The sequence below is a fragment of the Labrus bergylta genome, chromosome 18 (assembly GCF_963930695.1).
Source record: "Labrus bergylta chromosome 18, fLabBer1.1, whole genome shotgun sequence".
Taxonomy (NCBI): Eukaryota; Metazoa; Chordata; class Actinopteri; order Labriformes; family Labridae; genus Labrus; species Labrus bergylta.
The window spans coordinates 13,681,840-13,704,329 of NC_089212.1; the positions used below are offsets into that span (position 1 = coordinate 13,681,840).

Here is a 22,490-nt window from a genome sequence, read left to right on the forward strand (position 1 = left end):
TGTTTAACACCTTTCATTAAAACCCCAAAGTAAATCCATGGAAAATTAGGCAAACTTAGAAGACGAAGATGACATAGAGTACATGTGACTTCCCGGCCTGCACTTGCTGGTATTCGCTATCTGTGTCTTGAGGGCGGCTGCTGCGTCGTGCCCGGACCCAGCTCGTCCGGTCAGACCAGCATGGGCCTCATTCCTCCCTGAATGAGAAACTTGTATGAACCTAGCCCTAAAACACTATATAAAGAGCTCCTTACTCTGCAGTCACTCAGTCTGAACAGGGATGACAGGAAACACCATCGTGAAAGGACAGAGCTTAGGCCTACCTCCTCTAGGTGAGAACCTTTACATAGACTATAACTTTCTTGGCTTGTATTTGTACATTTTCGACACAAAGGAGCTGAACTCTGCCGTAGTGATGTATTTACTACCACTTCACCATTTCAGGAAACTCACCTTGGCTGTTTTCCTCCCTCTTAACAGTTGCATTCGGGAGTTTGATGGACGGTACTTTGCCCTGAAAGAGTGTGTGGTCTCTCTGATTAAGTGGTTCTCAACAGTTCAACAGTTCTTTGAGAAAATTGTGAAATGTTTAGGACCACTTGACCAGGCAGACGAATGCTGTCAACCAGTCGAGGCAAAAATGCTCCCTTTGTGTGGATCTTTAAAGGAAAGAAAACATCTCCCAAGACGTCTAATGACTTCAACAAGCACTGTGTGATTTCCTGCTGACGTTTCTCTCCGTCTTCTGCTCTCATTGTGCCCTCTGGTGTTACAATGACAACTGCAGGCCAGATTCTGTGTGTGAAGGGGGGGCTGTAAAAATCAGCAGGCCTCAGTCTTTTCGTTCTGCTGGCACGTGTACAGATTTTTATAGCTCTGCTGCTGCACCTTTTTGCTGCTTTACTATTGTCACTATTCAGAAGTACTGATTAAAACAAGTCAATAAAAAGTCATCTGTCTCTGTTGAATCCTGTATGGGGCGACGGTGGGCTGTATAAATCAGCAGAGATGGTCGCTGTCCACAGTACTGAAACTTGCTGCAAATTTATCGGAATAACTACATCTGCTTAACTTTTTTTTTTTTTTTTTTTTTTTAATCCCAGTCTGCCAAACATGAAGAGAAAAAACTAAAAACGTATGTTGGTAAGTGTTAAAAAAACGAATAAGTTTGAGTTACTTGCCTTTGCCTTTAACCTAATTACATTCAAACTTCTTGAACTTGCTTAAGTTGGACTGCAAATTACTTAATTAATTCTAAACACACGCATTTGCACTACCATCTCTTGTTTTCATGACTCGTTTCGTGGGAAAACCTGATTCAAAGCCTCAAAAGCTGACACAACTCCAGCAAGAAAATCCGTCCTCCTTCCCCCCAATGGGTAAAGGCTACTTTATACTGCATAAATCATTCATGAAAGCACTGTGCACCGATTATTCCCCCTCTCCTCTTAGACAGCCCCCATCTCCCCTTTCCCTTTGATCTCCTCCATGCGCCAAGAACTATCAATATTTGCTAAACGTTTCTCACAAAGCCTGTCCGTGAAGCTGCAGAGGTCTCAGGCAGAGGAGAAGACATTGGAGAGGCTTTAATGAGATGCCCAGAGCGATTTCTCTTATACGTGCGCGAGGGCAGCAGATGTAGCAGCACGTGCAGTCCCAGGGGACCACCTCCCCTCCCCGACTGTCCTCGGAATTTCATCAGCGGCCAGGGAAGGACCCAAACCCAGACCTCCTCCAGTGGGGAGGACAGGGTGGGTGACGCACGTGGTAAATCATCTTTACTATGGATTGTAATTATCGGTTTGCTGACAAGTCCTTTCCCACCTCCCATCACAACACGTGTGTGTGTGTGTATTCCTCTGTGTACGAGGGTGATGAGTGAAGAGATTTGCGAGGTGTTTGTGGGATTAAAAATAAGTTATTCATCTCTAGAATATTTATTGTTTACCCCCCTCTGCTCAGCTGTCAACGCTTCATTGTTGCATGAGATATTCAATCATGTCTGAATTGTAGAAAAATAAACAGCTCGTCAGAAGCACTCAAACTTTTTCTTTCTGTCCCAGTGACCTTCAGCTTTTAGTTTTTGTATTTAATCAGGTATTCATCTCCACACCAAACTTCACCTGGACCAGCAAGTGATTGAAGGAAAACACACTAAAATGTATTTTTACCTCAAGCTATTCGACACTGTTTCCCCACTGAATCATCACTAAAAGTCAACCTGAAAAATGTCGTTTAATGTCCTCTTGGGGGGGGGGGGGGGGGGGGGGGGAGTTAAAAACATAACCGTGATGGCGTCACAGTGATGTAATCAGGATTTGATTGAATCAGAAGACCGTGTTCTCTTCAGCCTGTGTACACACTGAGGGCATGGTGTTTAAAAGATGATCGTTATCATAGTCTGGAAAGTTTATCGAAACTGCCAGTTCATGCATTATGGGAAATGTAGTGTATTTGGCCTTTGTCAGTCCTATGGTTTAAAGTCTGAGATGCAGTCTCTACAACCTGGATTTAGGCCTAACTAAAAATCAGTCTCATAATGAAAGAGTGTGTGTGTGTGTGTGTGTGTGTGTGTGTGTGTGTGTGTGTGTGTGTGTGTGTGTGTATATATATATATATATATATATATATAAGTCTTATTTACTGGAATATAAATTTAGCCTAATCAAAAAAAGCTGATTTTTGAGATGCCACAACTCAGTTTGAATTTTATTTGAGTTCATCTTCCTGCTGTGAATTAAAAAAAAAAAAAAGTGCATTATCCACCATGGATGCTGCTGGTTCTGTCCCGCTGCTCAGCCCCGCGTGAATGATGACATCATCACTACAGCAGTAGTATGCCTCTTTGCTGCAGGAGAAACTAGTTCCAATTCCCACATTAATCTTCAACCTGTGAGATAACTAGCTTCAACCTAGAGTTGGTGAAGGCTATTCACTGCGTATCGATCAGCAATCATGAGCCCTTACTGAGTTTCCGACATCAGATGCGGCTAGAAACGGCTGAAATCATCATGTTGCTCATGAGAGTTTTATACAGTGTAAGATTATTATTGTAAAGCAGATATCTATATACAGACTGCGAAGAAGTAGCCTAGATTGAAATCAATGAGAAAAAAAAACAGTGTTAATTTTATTTGGAAAAAACTGACGCTACAGATGATCTTTAGTATAGTCATAGTAAGTTAATGAGTGTCTCCTTTTTGATATTTCACTGTGGGAAATATAGTAATAGGATTCTAAAGCAACACAATACGCATATATACAAGACAGTCTACTACAAGAGCATTATATAGTAGATATAAGGTGAGCTATGATGAGATCATTACTGCGTGCCACTCGGACTACCTATATGAATATTAGGAACATTACAGGAAATATGTCATTAGGGGTTATGGCCAGGATTGTCATTGTGTTTTACATCTTCGTGTGTGAGACTGACAACGACGCACCGGCAGATTGGGTGTGAGAGCAGGTCATCATGAGGGAGAGGGAGAGAGAGAGAGAGAGAGAGAGAGAGAGAGGGGATGATCGAGTAAGTGACTGAGAGAGAGAGGGGGGGAGAGAGAGAAAATTGGAAGGAGGGGGGGGAAGAGAGACGCTGGAGAACAGAGAGCTGCAGACGCGCAAGGTGCTCCTTCGCTCTCAGACCTGCTCGCGCTCAAAGATCAGGGCACGAGAAGCCTCAGGGTGGCTCTAACTTGTCCCACTGGATGTAAACCTTTTTCTTTTTTTGCATGCCTGATGGATTGTATCACTTTATCATCTTCTCGGAAAACTGGAAATCTAAGAAGTGATTTTACGCACACGTGAGAGCGCTCACCGTGACTCACTGGATGTCCGGATTAAAACACCTTGTGGATCTTTCTGGAGGGTACGAGAGAAATGACTTAAATGGATATACAAATCAAGTAGGTTTCTCGAGGAGTGGAGTGCATTCTAGGCTACACACGCAGCCCACATGGCTCTGCCAAACTCATCGGGGTCTCCCGGAGCCGGGAAGCCCAACCCCAACGTCATAGATCTGGGGACGATCTTCGTGGACTCCGACATCATTTTCGGCTTTACAAGTCACCTGCTGAAGAGGAAAACAAAGGTAAGAGTGCCCTGGATGGATGATGAATCATAACATTAAAATGTGTCTTCTTCAGTTTGTTTATAATACAAGAAAAAAAGATAACGGAACAGTCAGTTGATGTGCGCTTGACGGCTCCTGTCCGGTTGTCAGGACCTTGAACAGCACCTCGCAGCATCCTTATCCACGATTATTCTCTCAGAACTTCATCCTTGGACATTATTCCTCTTCGCATTTTGTATTATTGAACACTTGTGCACAATATTTCTGCATGCAAGTGACTTTGCCAAAGATGAACTTTTATACAGAAAAACTATATCCCGGCCTAGAGCCAATGACCAGAATGCCCCATTCAGGGTTTGATAATTAGATTAAAGATTAAAATTCCGAATATTTAAATGTAATTGGTTATTTAGCCTATTTAAAGACGTGTGGACTATCCTGTGATCTATGACTAACAATTAGTTTAGTTTTCAGTTTCCAACATACAAATATCGTCCTGAAGCCTCCAAATGTTTGCAATTCAACAATATAAAAAAGGCTTTTAATGACAAGTAAAATGTGTTTGACCCTGTACACGTTTTCATTTGAACATCCTCATAATGTGGTCAGAGTTGAACAAACCTGAGGACAAAAGGTTCCGTGTCCCCATAAATAGCCTCGGTCGTTTGAGGGCAGGAAAAAGAGACAAACTGTTTCAGACTCAGAGAACAGCAGCTCATGTGGCCACTTTCGCTTACGTCACCCACATGAAATATTTAAAGTTTACCAATTAAATATTTAATCCAAGCACCTCCACCCTGCCAATTTGAAAGATGCTGTTCTGCCATTTCACCAGAGGATGGCGCCAGACACCAACAACAACACAGAGGCAAACCTGCGTCTGGAGGGAGAGGCAACAGTTGCTGCTGTTTGCTGAATTTGAGCGATCACAGCCCAAATACAAACCTAATCATAGAAATTAACCATTATTATAATTTTTTTTTTGAAGACAGGCCAATTATTCAGCAATAAACTGGCTGGGATATACGATTGTAAAACATCACAAATTAATTTTGCAAACTTTTACTCTGGTTTAATGTGTTTAATGGGAAATTCAGCCAACACTGGAGACAGTATAAAAACAAGCATCAGAACACTGATATAGCCTAGTTTTAGTGTGCAACTACCTGAAACAGTTAAAAGCAACCATTAAAATAAAATAATAATAATAATAAATAAAACTTTAAATAGACTATCGATGAAATTCCATGAAAACACAAGGCGGATATTTGGCAATTAGGAGTTTTGTTATGAATGTGAAACATCATTAAAGTGTTGAAAAAAAAATGCGGAGAAGTTAAGAGTGGTCTATGGCTAAAGAACAGATCAGATACCTCTACAGTCCCTCCACCTCGCCCAGGAAAAGTTTTCTTCATCCCTCCCACTCCAGTAGTAACACCGCCTCTTGCTCTCGGCTGAGCGTCCTCCTGTAACCAAAACTCCTCTGCTTTAAACTCATGGCACACAGTCACCAGTTGCCTTCGACCAGCAGCTACTGGTCCAGTTAAAAATCTGACACATGACTGGTTAACTTCAGTCAGGGCTTCAGTGCAGCCTATGGCTCCTCTGCCCCGCGTTTTACAGCGGGAAAACGTTTTCATTTGGAGTAAGACGACCTCCTGAAGGTGTTACATTAACCTGGGAGAATGAGCTGGTTTGGGGGCAATTCAACTCCCGATGGAAAATACCAAAACAACCGTGTGTTCACTGTAAGTGCCTCTCAATGGACATGTTTTTTTTTTCTTGTACAAGTAGTATTTGCGTGTGTCTCGAGTCATTTTCAGCTCGCTTAAAGTCGCAGAACTTTGGTGCGCACTTTGACAGGTGCTCTGTATTCAAACAGGTCGTCATGGTACGAACAAACTCTTTCACTTTCACACTTGTTGTCTTTCTTATAACCCATCTTAATACAATGCTCTTTCTCTTGCTACAGGTGGAGGGATGTCCGAGTGGAGAGTCTCCGGTGACCCCCAGGAAAAGACTCCTCTCTGCGGAGGACGCGCGCTGCAGTAGCCGGCCTCCCCCTGAGGGCGCCGGGTCAGTTTCCATCTCCGAGTCGGAGGAGAAGGGAGGCTTCTGCCAGCAATGTCAAAAGAAAGTCACAGAGCTGAAGAAGCAAGCACTAGCCCTGGCAGACCAAAACTCATTGAAGGTTGGTGTAAAAAAAACTTTTTTTTAACGATGTTTTTGCCAATTTTTCATAGATTTCAAATCTTACTGCAATTATTCTGACCATTAAATAGGCTACTGTGATCACCTGGATTGCATTGCTATGTTACTGTTAAAACATGCGTGCCTTTTGTCCACCTGCACCTGCTTTGAACACACATACTACTGAACAATGCCATTTAATCTCTATATAGGCCTACTTTATATTTGTACCAAATATGCTCTCAAGTTGTTTATTGCATGTTTGACTTCAAATACCAGCCTTGGATGTGAAAATGGACGCTTTTGAAACTTTGAAAGTGGCCCATTGTTTGGCTAAACAATGCTTATCTTTTTATTTTGCTGTTGGGCGTGGGGGAGTGAGGGGGGGGGGGGGGGGGGGGGGGGGTCGGGGGAGTTGAAATGAGCGAGCCGCTCATGTTGGAGACTGCGGAGAGGAAGTTAAAGTCCCAGTCGACCTTCGCTGTGCATTGAAAGTGTTCCTGTATGGCTGATCCCACAATTCCCACCGCTGTTAAATATAGGCTCTAAGACTGCTGCGTCTGTTGTTGTGGCTGGCTGGGTTTTACCCCTTTGAGTCTTTTCTCCTTTGTTGAGAGTCCCAAAGTCAGATTGTGTTACAGCTCTTCAAGGTTCACCTCAAATCCCACACATCCAAAAGTCCAGGTAGACAAGGGACAAGGGGGCATTTTTGGAGCACCTGTGTGGTCTCTTCTGAGCCTATCAGATCTTTGTTCAGGTATCAGGTAAGTCCATCCTGTAAACACATGAAGCTGACCCCTGTTTGCCATTATCTACCATGGGAACTCACCTCCCCTTTTTACTGTGGGACCCTCCAGAAGTATTTTGCAGCCTTCTCCAGGTGCTCAGAGACCGGCGCAGCCCCCTTTTCCCCCCTATTTTGCACTTGTTGATAGCTAAATTGGGCCTTAATTCCTGGGTGACAAACAATGATGGCAGGGTATGCTTATTGTGAAGAGGTTATGGTATGGTCTAATTTAAGTGAAGGATAATAAACCCATTGTCTTTGCCCACCTGTAAGTTCTCATAGTATGCATGATCGCTTTCAAATTGCTTCCTCCGTCGGAGGAATAAGGTCACATGGGTCACTCAGGTGGCCCTGCTGGTGCATCTTGGACCATGGTACCTGCCAGGGTTCAGTCTGTGTTGTGTCTGAGGTCGTCATGGGAAAAACCAAATCGGAGACTGTTTACCCGAGGTCGCAGCTTCCCCTTCCCTCCCCATCCGTCTGCCGTCCCGTTTTTTTGTGTGGAGAGGAAGTCGGCTTGGTCCCCAGACATCCCTCTACAACCTCCCCCCCCTCACCCTGCATGTAGACGTATTGTTTAAATACAGTTGTAGTACAGAGGGGATCAAAACTCAAGGAAGAGTGTTTGGGTTGACTGAATTCACTTTGTACATGAAAACAAGAGGGAAAGTTGCTGAAGCCTCTCCGACAGCTTTTGTGTTTTCCTGTTATGGTCTAAAGGAACTGCACACACTGTTAACGGCAAGAAGACTTACACTGTAGCTCAGAAGTTTTAACAACAGTTTCACCTCTGCACAGAAACCACTTTTGCAGTAATAGAAAAATGGAAATAACAAGTTAGTTTTTCTGCATCCCTTTCCACTGGAAGCAACATTTTCATGCTTTCTGACCTGAAAAAGCCTGCTCCAATACAAGAGTATTTACGTTTGTGTTTGACAACTTTCTAGAACAACTTAAACTGCAGATGCGATCATATTTCCTTTTCTACACATCATTAGCAATGCTTTTAAGTATTTTATGGCATTTTTTGAATTCCTAGCCCCCCAAATTAATTTTGTTGGAAGTATTTCCTTGAGCTTGCACCATTAACTTCAAGCTGAATTGGTATTTTTCTGAAAGAATTAAAACAACTCTTGGAAAAATCCCATTTTCCTAAAAGACAGGCATTAACAGTAGAGACTCTGCAAACCTCCAGACTAGATATAATGAGGGGAATTCACCTACTTCATTTGCATAATTAAAACCTACAGTCAGGAATAACTTCAGTGGTGGATAGCAGACAGTCTGGTTTTTAATAATTGTGCTTATTGTGGCTGGACAGGGAGCCTAGGTAAGTATGATGTGAAGAAAGATGATCACCCAAACCACAATTTCAAAACACTAATTAGCCTTTTATTTTATTCAGACTCTGTCGAAACAGACAGATAGAACCTCACAGCTGGAAGAGATTCAATAGCAGCCTATTGCCTGATTTTGGAAGTCTGTGACCTGAGGGGGGGATACTTAATATTTTAATTGTTTGTGCATCTGAGATGAATTGAGACGCAAGTGTTTTTTGAGCCTGTGCCATCAACTGTCACTTGTAAAAGTTAAGAAAGTGTCAGTGACAACAACAGGTGATTAGGTTTGTAAAGAGCTAAAAGCATAAAGTCATTGTGACCTGTAAGGACGATCATTCCTCCCCCTTGGTCGTGCTAGAGCAGCTTAAACCCCCAGTCACAGTTTTAGAAGGGTTCTGTTATTGGATATCTTTTTTTTTTTTTTCGGGGTGGGGTGAACCTAAGTCGTGTTTGTTGATCTTTGAGATGTGGGAGGGAAAAGTCAAAAAGACTTGATGTTTATAAAGTTAAAGGTTGATTGCTAATGTTTAAGTAATCTGTGGAAGCTCAAGTTAGAGGAGTAAAAAACAGTTTTTAGAAATGTAAAAATATTTGTTTGTTAAGCTGTTGTAAATGTATGAATGCATCAGGAGCCATCAACCAGTCAGCTTAGATGAGCATTAAAAAAAACAAGACACAGCAGGTAGCTAGCCTGAGTCCTTCCAAAGGTAACAAAATACACCCCCCCAGTATCTTCAAAGCAAACTAATGAACACACAATGGACCGCTTGAGATCAGAACAAGTATAAGAAATGAAGCAGAATATTCTATTGGGACAATAAAGTCAAAGAATATAAACAAGACAATAATACAAGGGCGACTGCTTTGGACCTAAGCTGGTGAGGGATACTGTCGGAATGAGATCAAATAAATGTTTAGTCTTGTTGTTGGTTATAAATCATTCAGCCATCGCTGCTTTTGCTGTTAGCATTTCTGTGAACAGCAGGGCTGCTGTCTAAGTGTGTGTAAAATGTACATTTTAACGTTCCTCTATGGATATTAATCTCAAACCAGTTTTTGATGCCTCCAAAATAAAACATATTTAAACTATTTTGAACATGTAAACCAGCTGACTTTTGATTTAATCTAGCCACTAATAGTTGATGAGAAAACTCTTAAGTTTGGTGAAGCAATAAATATTACTGTTATCCTTTTTCCGGGCCAGGTATATCTTTTTCTGGATTGGTCTATCTTGACATGCAAAGCTAGTAGTTTCCACTTGTTTCCACTTGTGGTGCTAAGCTAACATCTGCTAGCTACAGCTTTATTTTTAGTGTACAGACATTGGTGGAATTAAATATCACACTGGACTTAAGCAAATAATCATAGTTACAAAAGTATTCAAAGATTTCAGTTAAGATTACCCGAACGTGTTTGTTGTCCTCCAAGCTTTGATGTAGGAATCTTTAATTATAAAACTGTTTCACTAACATGGACATTTTAAAGCCAGTGTTCTTGAGAGGAAACAGTTTGGTTTGGCATGCTTAAGAGAGGTCACTAAATAAGTCAGCAGTGCTAAACACACGCTCATAAATACTGAGGTCTATGAATAATCGAGCAGTCTTGGCCCTTGTGAGTGCACTGACTGATTAACAGAGAAGGTCCTGCATTGCTGTGAGGGCTTCAAGATGTGGATTCACTTGAGCTGCTGGAGGTTGAGGTCAGTTGTTGCCAGGTGGTCAGGGCATGTGAAAACTGAGTTTAGTTAAAGCTAACCACTTTTTTCTTTCTTTTTTTACAAAGATCCAGGTAAAAAAAAAAAAGTGAAATCCTGGTGACAGAGAACAAGCTAACAAACAGTTAATCTCAAATACCTTGCCCCGCTGATGTATGCACAGTGTGTCCGAGCCTATTATGGATGGCTTATGTGATGAATGTTGCTGCAGGAATCAATTTGTACAATGAGGCCTTTTGCCAGTTTTTTTTTTTCCCCCCAAGTAGAATTCATAAATTATGGGAGCGGTAATTTTCACAAATGACTCATTTGCATTCATGCTTGCTTTGTTTCTGCTTTGTTCTCCGTTGACCCTTGATCCACTTTGAGTGTGGGGTTGTGATTGAATCCATGTAAGTGAAGTGTAAGTGAAATCCTGTTGAGTTTCCTGAAGCAATGAAGAAAGTAAATAAAACAATGCTGTACCATGCAACAAATGTTTCCTGCATACAAAGGCATTGTTTGAGAGTTCAGTTGACTCTGTATTGTGTCACACATTTCTGTACATGTACATGAACGTACCAATCTATCAGTTACTTTTATATGGACAACAAAAGTTATTTTATGACATAACACAGAATAGCAGGACTATTTCCTCTAATAGAGTGATCCAATCTTCATCCATCATGAGCAAGCACTTGGCCAGTAGAACCAGACCTATTGCTTGATTGCCATTTGCCTTGACTGGATTGGCCAAGAAAGTGCTGTGAACTGTACGTTCTTTGCTTTAATCCCATTTCAAGTTTACTCACTTGCCTCCTCCTTGCCCACTTATGCATTTGTGTAACTGTCAAAGTGGAGTGTTTGGTTGCCAAGTACCCAGCAGCAACATATGCTTTGTTGGTGGTGTTTCTGTGCAAAGTTGAGTGTGCGTTTACATCTTTGCGTAAGATAATTTTTTCAGGAGACAAAGGGATGAAGTGGGGGCTGGTTACCAGCTGCAGGTCCACCTCCCCAGCTACTGTTTCCCAGGCATGTCAGAGGGAGTGTTACCTCTCTTTTGTTGACTGACCTCAGACCTTTCTGTCAGTTTTCCCACTCTTGATGGTGGGTTAGGGTTTCAGGGGGCCAACCTGGACTGGAACAGGTGTACACTGCCCTTTTTCGCTGCAGGAGGGCAGGCAACCGGGCGAAGTGACTGGCAGATGGATAGAAAAAAAAGACTGTGTGTAAAAGAACCTTCTGGTTGTGAAACCTGAGCTAAAGTAGAGGTAAAACAGAGCATGACCATATTTTTCTATTCACCTCTAAGCACCTGAGCCCCCTGAGGCCCTCTGTCGTGTGTGTGTTGTGTGCCTGCTCACCGGTGCGTGCACCCCCGAGAGCCCGGGAGGAGATGAGGGACGAGGCAAGAGAATGGAGGAGACTCAGGAGGCTGAGTGGTCCCCTCGCTTCATCCCTGCTTTATGGCATGTGGCTGTATTAAACCGCCGAGTAATAATCTGGTGTCAAGTGGTGCAGAGACCACAGACATCAGTCATAGCACTGCCGTTCTGTACTGTACACATGAGCCTCGGCAGCACGCAGCTGTTCACTGCCACATTACCTCAAGTCTCTTCATTCTCATCCATTCTCTTTTTCAGGAGCTGACAGCCAACACTTTGAGTCACACATGCATGCATTGTGTTCAGTTACTTTATACTTACTGTTAGAGCTGGGTATTAAACCTCAATCATTTTTTCACAGAACCTGAAATGAGTTCTTAGCAGGAAGTATTAAAAACTACAAACCCTGGCATCCATTGTCTGGCTATTCAAAATCCTATTCACATTTTATTTAATTTATTTCTTTGTGATACATCTGAAAAGTTGCTGCTAGGTATTTCATGTACTGAAAGTTTCAGCAGCTTCTTTTCTAAATTGAAAATTTATTTTGATAGGAAAACATGGTTGGATTTATGAAACCAAAGTTATCAATAAAGTATAATTTGGTAGCTTTATGATATAACTTGACTATCCTGTTGCCACTAGTAAAAAAACACTCCAAATGACACAAGCTGTAGCGACACTTTTACAGAACAGGTAATGCATGTTATATAACTTAAGAAATGTTTCCTTTTTTTCCAAATCCTAGTAGGATGAAATGCTCTTAAAAAATTCCCCTTTTTCTATAATTCTACAGCTTTTTTTTCTACTTGGAAGCCATATTTTTCCGCCACAGTGCTTTAGAAGTCGACGATGGAATGACTGCGTCATGGAATGTAAATGGTTTTTCGTCAACTTTCCACCTTCTCGCTGCTCCCATCTGGTTCTGAAGTTTTCACTTCATAGCTGGAATGGATGCTTCATCTTCACTATATCAGCTGCAGATTCATTTTACGTCTTTAATTTGGCGATCTGAAAGTGAATTGACTTCAATTGTGGCTACCCAGTCAACTACTTATCGCAATTGGAGAGGCTAAATTGTTATGAGGCAGAGGGCAGGAAATGGGTGCAGGGTGCACAGATGTGAGGGTTGATGGATCTTGTCGGAAACTGAGCTGATGCTGGCGCCTCATGCTCATCCCCTTTCAACAGGGGAATATGAAGGAATCTGTTGGAGGATGAGGAATTCTCAACCCGAAATAACTTTCATTCTTTTCAGCTGCACTGCGCTCATGACTAAAAATGAACAGTAGCTGACTGAGGTGCAGTTTTCCTCGAGACACACACATACACACACATTCACTTCATCTGCAAACAGATACACGTGCACCCAGGTCAACCCATGGTTGAGTTCAGAAACCAGCACATATGCACAGAGTTTACCTGAATGTCTCCTCTTTTGGCCATCTGGCCCTTTCTGATACACCTGCATGCCACTTTAATGTCTACAGAGAGTCGTTCCAGATGTTCCCTCAGTTCCCTGTCAAGGTGAGACGAGCTATTTGGAGCTGCTTAGGCCTGGGAATTTACTCTCCTGCCCTCAGTTATTGTAAAGGTTGTGGTCTTCTTTCATTCGCTTAAGTCAAATATTCAAAGTCAACCTATTATCCCTAACAGCTATTCAGTAAAGACGTTCAATCAAAGAGTGGGACTTAAGAGAGCAGCTGCACCATTACCTTATAATGAGCTGATGAAAAAGCAATAAGCTACCAGCCATGAAACTTTATGCTTGGTTGAATGTCTTAGCTTTTCCTAAATCCCTTTAAATATTGGCCTGGAGATGCATGGTGCACTTAAAAAGAGATGTACTCCATACACAGATGGGAAATTAATTGTTTTTTTTTTTTTTCAACACAATTGCAAATGATTTAAAAGTCATTTTTTTTGTATTTCTTTGGATTTTGGGACATTCTGTTATACATTTTTCACCAAAACTTGGAGGACATTCATTTAACAGCCTATGAAGCTAGAACTGGGAGTTAGCTTACTAGCATAACATGGAATCTTACAGCAGGGTGAATAAGCTAAGGATTAACTTAAAGGTTGCTAGCAGAATTGACTTTGTTTGTAGCAAGGCTAGCAGTTTCCCCTTGTTTCAGTCTAAACAATAAGTTACCTGTCTTCCCATATAGTCTAAGTTAACAAAAAAATAAAAAATAATAAAGCTAGTTTCCCCCCAAAGAATATATTTCTTTAATCAGTATGGCTTTTTGACTTCATGCTAGCTAGCATCATCATGGTGTCTATCACTGTAATAGTCCAACATCTTTCTGTAAATTTGTGTTTTAAAATAGACATGACTTAGTAGGCAGTTACAACTGAGAACTGGATCTTAATTTGGTCCATTTAACAATCGTTTTACAGAATTCTTTGAATTATAGTACCAGGAAATGCTGAGATTGTGACAACACTTTCATTCTTTGGCTGTTTCTCATGTTTGTATATTTAAAAAATGATTGCCCTGCATAATAGCACTCGTCTGAATGGGTTTACTGCTGTTTACTGAGGGATCTTGAGCTACAATGAGCCAGACTTAAATGAAACAATGGATGTGCAGTCTGGGCTGACAGGGCAATGTGTTAGAGCACAGCAAAGGTCTGCAGAGTCTGAGAACCGAGAAACAAAGCCTGAAATGTCAACAAGCAAGGAACACAAATGCAACAAGAAGTGTAAGAAGTGGGAATTAATCAGTTTGACTTTTTAATTTAGGTTGAACCAAAGTGTGCATGTGTGTTTATATACATACTGCACATGCTCTTATAGCCCGGCTCCATATGTCAATGCTATGTGACGTGATGAGCAATCTGGACTGGCAGCAATCCATTATTGAGCCTGATTCAGAGTATTGGAAAAACATAGTAGTTGAGGTATATTTCGAGCGGACACTCAGACACTGAGGCGCACTGAGATGGAGGTAATCTCCTGCTGGCTCCATAAAACGCCTCAATTGACAGCAGGCCTTGTGGTAGCAGATAAATCGCCTGGCTTTTAGCAAAGTGCTGAAAGAGAATGCCAGCACTGTGTATCCTTGCCAAGATGGATATGCAGACGACAAACTCTGGGCTGTTTGGGCATGGCTCCCTTGCTCACAGCAAACAGTGGATCAGAGTATGGTGTCGAAGTTGGACTTGACATTGCCTTCTTTGCTTTTCCTACTGGCAGATGTTTTTTTTGGTTTTTTTTGCATTATTTATGTTTGCAATCAGGAAAACATGCCCAAATTGCTTGGAAAATTGTTGTTATAAAGTGTATTATATATTAGGAGGATCTCTTAAGTTTAACTTATTTGTTTAAGCTTTATTTATATAACTAATTCTTCCATGTTTGGGGCTATAAGGCAAACTGTTAACACTTTGCTTTCATAATATCACAGCCCCAAATTAATATGTTGAACATGTTAATAAACAGTGACTGATATATATTCAACACATCAAGTTTACATTGAGCTGCATGTATGTGGTGTCATGGCAGGTTTTCTTGCCAAATGCTAGTAAAATAAATATTCAACATTTATCTCTGTTTTGGTCTCCACCAACTCCTAAGAGAAACACGTTTCCGCAGCTTCACTAGCTTGTTGCTGGTAGCTGCTAACTGCATGCCCTGTTTAGTGTTAACAGGTAGCATGCAGAAGCTTTTAATGGTTTTACAAAACGTTGCCTGAAACAACAGAGATTACATTAATAAAGAACTGAAACATCAAAGTTATGTGCCTGTCACAACAAAGAGCTAAAGAGTTTCTGTTTCGGTTCTTCATTGTGAGTAAGTACTTTTAGATACTACATTCTTAATAAAATATATGTATTAGAGCAGCTCTTACAACGCACAGTAAAAAAGCACAGTCTTTAATAACCCTCATGCAGCAGTGTATGAATGTCTATATGGAAATAAACTTGTCTGAGCACCTGCTGCTAAATTGTTTTTTCTCATGAACAAGTCTTTCTGTAAATCCCCAAATTCCAAACATTTACTATTTTTTTGGAACCAGTGGGAGAAATTTCATTAAAACTTAAAAGCGTACTCTGACTCTACAATACCTTAGGAGCCTCTCAGTGAGCCACAGTGGCAAACTATGCAGCTGCTGTATGAGTGCACCATTCTGCTTTCACGTCATATTTCTATATATATGTCCCAGTGACAGTATGCATGCAACTCTACGTGATTCTATTTGTGTTTGTGTAATAGCAGATGGATTGAGATGGCTTGTGTTGTGATTGGTAGATGGCTTCTGTTAAGTCTGTCTCACTGGTCTCCTCTGCTATACGTCGGGCTATTCTTTACGGTCAGGAGCTCATTCTGATACGTATATAGTGCTCTATAAATCTCTGCGTGGTGTGAAAATGCCAGTCAAAGTTCACACCGCTCATGTTCATTTCATGCTTGAGCGTCCAGCTCTGTGAGCGAGGATGAGTGTGTGTGTATTGATGATGTGTGAATGTGCGTGTAAGTACCATAGGAAAAAGAAAGAGATGAAGCACATTCAGAGTCCCTCCATCTTTTCCACTTTGCTGCAGAAGTCATCCATCTTTTTGAACTTAACTGCTACCAATTTATGATTGCATTATTACAGCCGGTGTTTTATCCCTATTCCTACACACAGGCCTGCTGGTGGTGGGCTGGTTAATGGGGAAGGTGATGGAGAAGGTGACTGGCCAGTGCTATTACTCTGGTACTGGCTTAGCTTCAGATTGAATATGACGAGAATAAGAGCCCTCTTTCTAACCCAGCTGTTTCTTTTGACTTTAGCTGTTGGTTTACAGCTCATACCAGTATCTAACATGCCACTTATTATACTGCTAAACCACCATATCAGTTGGATTATTATCCATTATCATAATATTATCTATTAGATATTCCAAAGCCTTGAATTTGCACCTCAGCAGGTATGAAGGGAGCAGGATTAGAGTGAGAAAGGAAGTGTTTTCAGTGTGCATTTCTTTCATTATTGAACGTCTCGGCTTTCAGTTCAATTCTCTAATAGACAGAACATGAAAAGGTCAAACCCAGATGTATGGATTTTTGTAATGGATTTTCAGCAATACCAAAAAAAAGCAGATATGTCCCTACTTTGCTACTTGAACTTGACAGCTTTACTTTCTATTTTAGGATTCAACCATATCTAGTCCAGATAAGCAGCAATTAATTGATGAAGAGGAGAGAGAAGGATGCAACATTGCTGCTGTAACCAACAATTTAAACTCCTTTTTGTGAAAATGTTTGCGCCTTGAACCTTAGGAACATCTGGAAACTTGGTGCATGCTCTGTTTTTTTTGTGCAATGTTAAACTTAATAGGCATCTTTCCCTGTTGTGAACTCTTTCAGTAAACACATTTACTGTGGAGATCGCCCGTCTGTGGAGAAACAGCTAAATGAGGGTAATTAGTTTATATTCAGATCAGCAGAGATTTACTGCATGGAGAATTGTGCCATCTTCAACTTGTCATTACTCCCAGAGGATGCTCGTGGAATAAACCTTCCCCTGCCTCTCTCCCATGAACCCACTCCCATTAATAGATCCGTCCTTTATGCTTCCCCTCTTGTTACTGCTGCTCTATTTTATGATGTCACTCTCCCCGCTGAAGAGCTCTGGGCTGTTTTATCTCCTTCGTGTGTGTCGGGCACTTAAACTTAAACCTCTCTGTTTACGAGTCCCAAACTGCCTCTCCATCCTCTGCTTTTGCTTCTCAGTATCAGCTCGGAGTCATCTTCAAAGCCCGAATATCCTCGCTGTTGTGGGAACTGGCTGTTGGGCCTTGCTGTCTGGACCCCCGGCTAAGTGTCTGACTCCCATGCTGAGTGTGAGAACGAACTTATGAGCGAGTGTGGACAAATTTATCATGGAATGTAACTTTTCTTTTAGCTGCTTTTAGTTAGTTTTTTGTCCTGTCATGGTGTTTTATTTTAATATTTGAATCATTCTTGCTGTGTGTTTTAGGCACTCAGATATTTAAAGCAAGACAATGATAGTGGGTGTTGTTTACTGGTCTAAATGTATGCATCAAACGCAAACATTGGTGGAATGCCTTTGAACGTGTCTGTGCAACATTGTATTGCTTCCCTTCCTCTGATGCCCGCTGAAGAGGAGGGAAGCTCCTGGAGAGCACACCTGTGTGTTCGGCCTTGGAGAATTCCTGCAAAGCTATTCAGAGCAAGAGCGGATGCCAAAGTTTTTCTTCTGGTTCTCTGCAACCAAATCACCTCCCACCCTCTCCCCAGAGCAGCATACAGGCCCAGAAGTACATAAGAGTCATTCTTTAGTGTCCACTGCAAGTCCAGACAAAGGTCGGCTGTAAAGCTATTATGGGGTCAAACTGAAATGTGTTTTTATTTACAGATAGCCTTTTACAGGTGGTGGCAGCCTCATTTTGACGTTACAGCTATGTGTTGGTTTCCAAGGTAGGCCTTAGTCGCACAAAGCAATGCTGACCTTTACTCAGAGACAAGTCATACGATCAAAGTCTTTTATTAAATTCCCATTTCGGTTTTCATTTGGTTGCAATCTTAATTCGCCAGTGCTTGTGATTTTCTCAATTTCCGTTTTTCTATGTGCTGTTGTTGACCTTCAAATCGAATGTGCAGAAATTCATCCAGAAAAAGCTGTCTTTGTGAGCGTTCTCTAACCCACACGCATTCAGCGCTCTCACACGGTCATTACCACATCCATCATGCCAGACGTTAGATTCCCTCTCCTCCCTTTTCTGTCCGTCCACTGACCCCTCATCCTCCCCTCGTCCCACGCTGGGCATTTATGTCTTCATCTCTTTGTGAGGGGGAGGCTGTTTTGGCTGCAGTGTTCAATGGAGGGTTGAAACTTGGGCACACTTGAACTCCAACAGAAGCGCGGCTACTGGAGACGTAACATGACCTGTATTTGACCTGTGGGACTTTACCTTATTTGTGGTTTTTTAAATTTCTTTTGTGCACCTCCTAAGTGCCCACACATCCGAATCTCTACCTAGCTTTTTTTTTTTATCAGATATTGGTTTCCCATGCTAAAAAGCCGTTCAGAAAGTGGTTCCTGCTCGAGTTGTTAGGTTATAAAGCGTGCTGTAAAAGCCCTACAGTAGCCATTGAAAGTCACGGTGGTGCTATGGGGATGGAGGTGCTCGAGGCTCCTGCTGTAGCTGAACAATGCTTAATTAGCTCATAAACAAAGGCTAGTGGGGGATCAGAGAGGCCAATCAAAGTGTCCCGTTCCCTTTGAGCTTCTCTCGCTGTCAACAAAGCCGTTCTAATGGCCCCGTCACTCCACTTGTTGTGTCTCACCGTGGTGTGCTTCCTGGCTACATAAAAGCCCCACATTCCAAAAAAGGAAGCTTCGGGCACATAAGACACCCGTCCAACTCCTCCCCCCCCCCCCCCCCGCTCCAGATATTGACTTTGCTCCTCTGCTCACCTCCAAATGTGTGTATGTTTGGTTCCCCGTGGCAACCGCTGCTTTCATCTCCCTTCTTTCAGCCTTGTGTCCGTGACTTTGGTGGTCTGTTTTATTGTGTTCCTTTGTGCGGCGCTGTGCTGGCACGCTGCTGGGGGCCTGTGAGGAAGTGTAGAAAGAAGACAGTACCGGGCTCTGCAGAGGTTATTCCACCTTGGCTTGAAAACAGTTGTGTAAAGAGATGTGTGTCTGTGTTTGTACTAGACGGTGAGTGTGTTATTTTTCGTATGTTTGCACATGAGGCCCATCTAAAGAAAACACAAGTCCTTCGCCACACGAGGACAGTGTGGCAGCAGGTCGCAGGCAATCTGGGCTTGTTTGTGCGACAATGTTATCATCTCCTGTTTCCTGTCAAAACAGGAAGAGACAGGGGCGAAAATGGAGGCTAGGAAAGTGCTGCCTTGATGTGTGTTGGCTGGAGGTCCAGCTCCGCCTGACAGTGACCCTACCCGGTCAGGAAAAACAGACCAGCTCAGGGCGTAACCCACAGTGGGACACTTCACGCCGTTATTTTTATCACTTTCACAAAGCAGAGCGATGCTTTTCGCAGCTGTTGAAACAGGTCTGGGTCATTTTTGTCTCCAACACAGGGACGGAGCAGCAGGCACAGAAAGAAAGGGAGACATCCCACCTGGCCATTTCTTTCTGGCACACTTCGCAGTCTCTTGTTTACGCAGGGAAATCCTTTTTTACATTTTCCTAATCATGAAAGTGGGACACTCCTTTTCTTTGGATGATCCCTAGACCTCCATCACAATACCTTTTTCTGTTGTCATGTGATTTTATCCATCCATCACACATATTTGGATGGGACAAGCACACACACAGTTGACCTCTTAAATACTCTTTTATGGTGCATAACTGCGTCTACATTCCAGACAGTAGAGGCACGGTCAGTGTGGTTAAGTCAGAGGATTACAGCTGATGATTGCAGGTAAAAGCCCTGCCGTCTGCTGTGATACGGCTTAATGAGAAGGCATGGACAGGCACGCTGCACAAAACAGCTGATTAGCAAGTTGACTGATTATTGACTGTTGAAAAATGATAACCATCTCAAGCTCCACTGCTCAGGGATTCGCTGTGGAAAAGCTGAGAGTCGCTCTTGTGGAATTCCTAGAGTTTGAGGGGGAGCTAAGTTTAGCACTTTATGGTGTCTCTAAAAAAGAAAGAATGCTTTTGTCAGATTCACCAGATTGCAGCAAAGTGGATTTTATGCTTTTGTTTTTCCAGCAGTCTCTTTTGTGCACATTGATGCTACAAAAGAGACTGCTAGCAACAGATGACTTCAGCTGCTTGGAGAATAAGATTCCTTCCATTTGTCTCATTTGATGAATACCTCAACATGCGATCAGACAGGTAAACATCAGCAAAACATCTGGACGTAGAGTTCAGATCGACAGCAGAGGTCTTCCCCTGTCTCTGACCCAGATTAAGATATGCCTGTGTGCTCGCTGAGTTTGGGGTCGATGTCATCAGCAGGAAGGTCAGAGTTCATTTGTCCTTTCCTGACAGTCCTTCTGGTGGTGTTCCAGCATTCGGGCAGAAGGCCACACTGACGCTGACCTCCTTGAGTCACACAATTAGTTACCCTATGACCCCTAAGTCCTGCAATCAGACTCTGAGCATGAAGCAGGCATGCTTCTGCATCCCCAGACCCTTTTTAAATATGATTGTGTGTGTGTGGTATGAGTGTGTGTGCAGATGTAGCACATGATTCACTCTGACATGATCTAATCGCTCCAAGATCTTTCTTCCTGTTGCTACTTCATGAAATTAACAAAACAGAGCGACTGAAACCATGCATAAAAATGTATACCATGCTTAATGATATATCTTAAAGCATCTTTCCATTTTCCACTCTTAAATACATAAAATATCCATTAGTCTACACACTGTACAGCTCTCCTCTCCTGAAGTGTTATTAAACTGCTCGTTACTGTGTTTCTCATGCTCTTAAGTGCAATTAAAGTGCATCACTCAGGGTTTATGCACACAGACACTGTTATGAGAACCATTGTACCCTTGAGCCAAAAAGTATATATCTCATTGCAGACTCAAGCTTTCTATTTTTACTCACTTTGACGTCTTCCATCCTTGCTGTGCAGCTGTGAACACGCAATTCAGAGCACACTGCCGCTTCTTTTCTGTTTCTCGCAGGGTTACTTGTTTCTCCGTCAACATGAATTCCACATCTTGCTCAGCTGTGTTGTGACATTTCATATGAGCAGGCGGGAAAAAAAAAGTCCCCGAAGGATATAAAAAAAGCACAACTCCAGACAAAAACTCTGAGCCCAAACACAAAGCTGCCAACAACTCCAAGGTTATCTCTTCATTTCACGATGTGAAATGACATCAGCCATGTCCTTGTCGGTCCTATGTTGGCGTCCCTGACATAAGAATAGGCATTTTTGTAACTTCTGTCCTGTTTTGTGATTGGATGTGCTCAGGGGAAGGTGAGATTAGAAGTCTTACTCTACATAGATCTTGTGTCTCCTTCAAATGTGAAACCTCTCATGTAGGCTCTTTCAAAGAAGTGAAAATGTCAAAGCCTTTACACGGCTGAGGAAGGCCAGGGCTTTGATCCCCATCTCCTCCGGCCACGTGTTGAAGTGACGTTTGGCAAGACATGGAACCCCAAATTGCAGCAGCGTTTGAATGTCTATTTAGAAGTAGGTAATACTGCTGGACACTTTACATAGCAGCCTCTGCCGTCAGTGTGAATGTGACCTGCGGTGAAAAAAGTGCTTTGAGTAGACTAGAAGACTAGAAAAAGGCTTCACAAGCTATAGTCCATTTATCATTTCCAAATTGTTCCGCTTTCTCCATGTATGAAATAGCCGTTTTGTTATTGCCATGTTCGCAGCTCTCGGGATGGTGATCCATGTCTTTCAGTGGGTTGATGTGTCCAATACAGTCTGCCCGTATTGGTACTGTTTTAGAATTTTTGCTGATTAGCAAACGCTATCATGCTAAATTTCTATTGGATGTTGTACATTGTGTTTAATTCATGGACACAGAAATAAGTTACTTGGAAGGAAGATTGATTAAGGTTAGCTTTTAAATATAAAGTAGAGAGCTACTGGCATGACTGTACTAGCCTTTTCAAGTATAACACCAGGAATGTGTTAAATTCAAATTCATTGCAACAGAAAAAATGTAAAACAGTACAAGAACAGAAAAATGGACACGCATCCTTAACCCTAAAGTGAATATTATTATAAATGGCATCAAGCCCAACCAATCCTCACCAACTTATTTTAATTTGAACTGAAATGATTGGGGTTGATTTTTGTAGCAGCCATATGCCAGTTTGCAGGATTGTATTATTCTGTCAAGACAATTGTGCCAAAATGTGCCAGTGACATTTTTTTGATAAGCCAAGCATTTTCTAAGACAGTGAATTGAAATCCTTCATTCTCAGTAAGTGGATTAGCGTGCATTATTCTCCGCCAAGATAGTTCAGCCTCCTTCCTTATCTCGCTGATGTTAAATTGAATGTGTCTAGACGTCTCAATTAACAAGGAAAAAAATAATAACAAAAAGATAATG

General features: G+C 42.0%; 1 protein-coding gene and 1 long non-coding RNA gene across 2 annotated transcripts in view; both read left to right on the forward strand.

The window, feature by feature from the left end:
• The first annotated feature begins 231 nt into the window (after positions 1 to 231).
• On the forward strand, positions 232 to 959 carry LOC136183269 (uncharacterized). The gene is made up of 2 exons (XR_010669101.1): positions 232 to 332; positions 481 to 959. It is a non-coding gene; the product is annotated as an uncharacterized lncRNA (long non-coding RNA).
• Positions 960 to 5,582: 4,623 nt separating this feature from the next.
• Positions 5,583 to 22,490, forward strand: part of kif26ab (kinesin family member 26Ab) — a 69,266-nt gene continuing 52,358 nt past the window's right edge. Inside the window, exons 1-2 of the mRNA XM_065966538.1 lie at positions 5,583 to 5,823; positions 6,048 to 6,266. Of these exons, the coding sequence (XP_065822610.1) occupies positions 5,761 to 5,823; positions 6,048 to 6,266 (282 nt within the window). The 5' untranslated portion in view covers positions 5,583 to 5,760. The remainder of the gene's footprint in view (positions 5,824 to 6,047; positions 6,267 to 22,490) is intronic.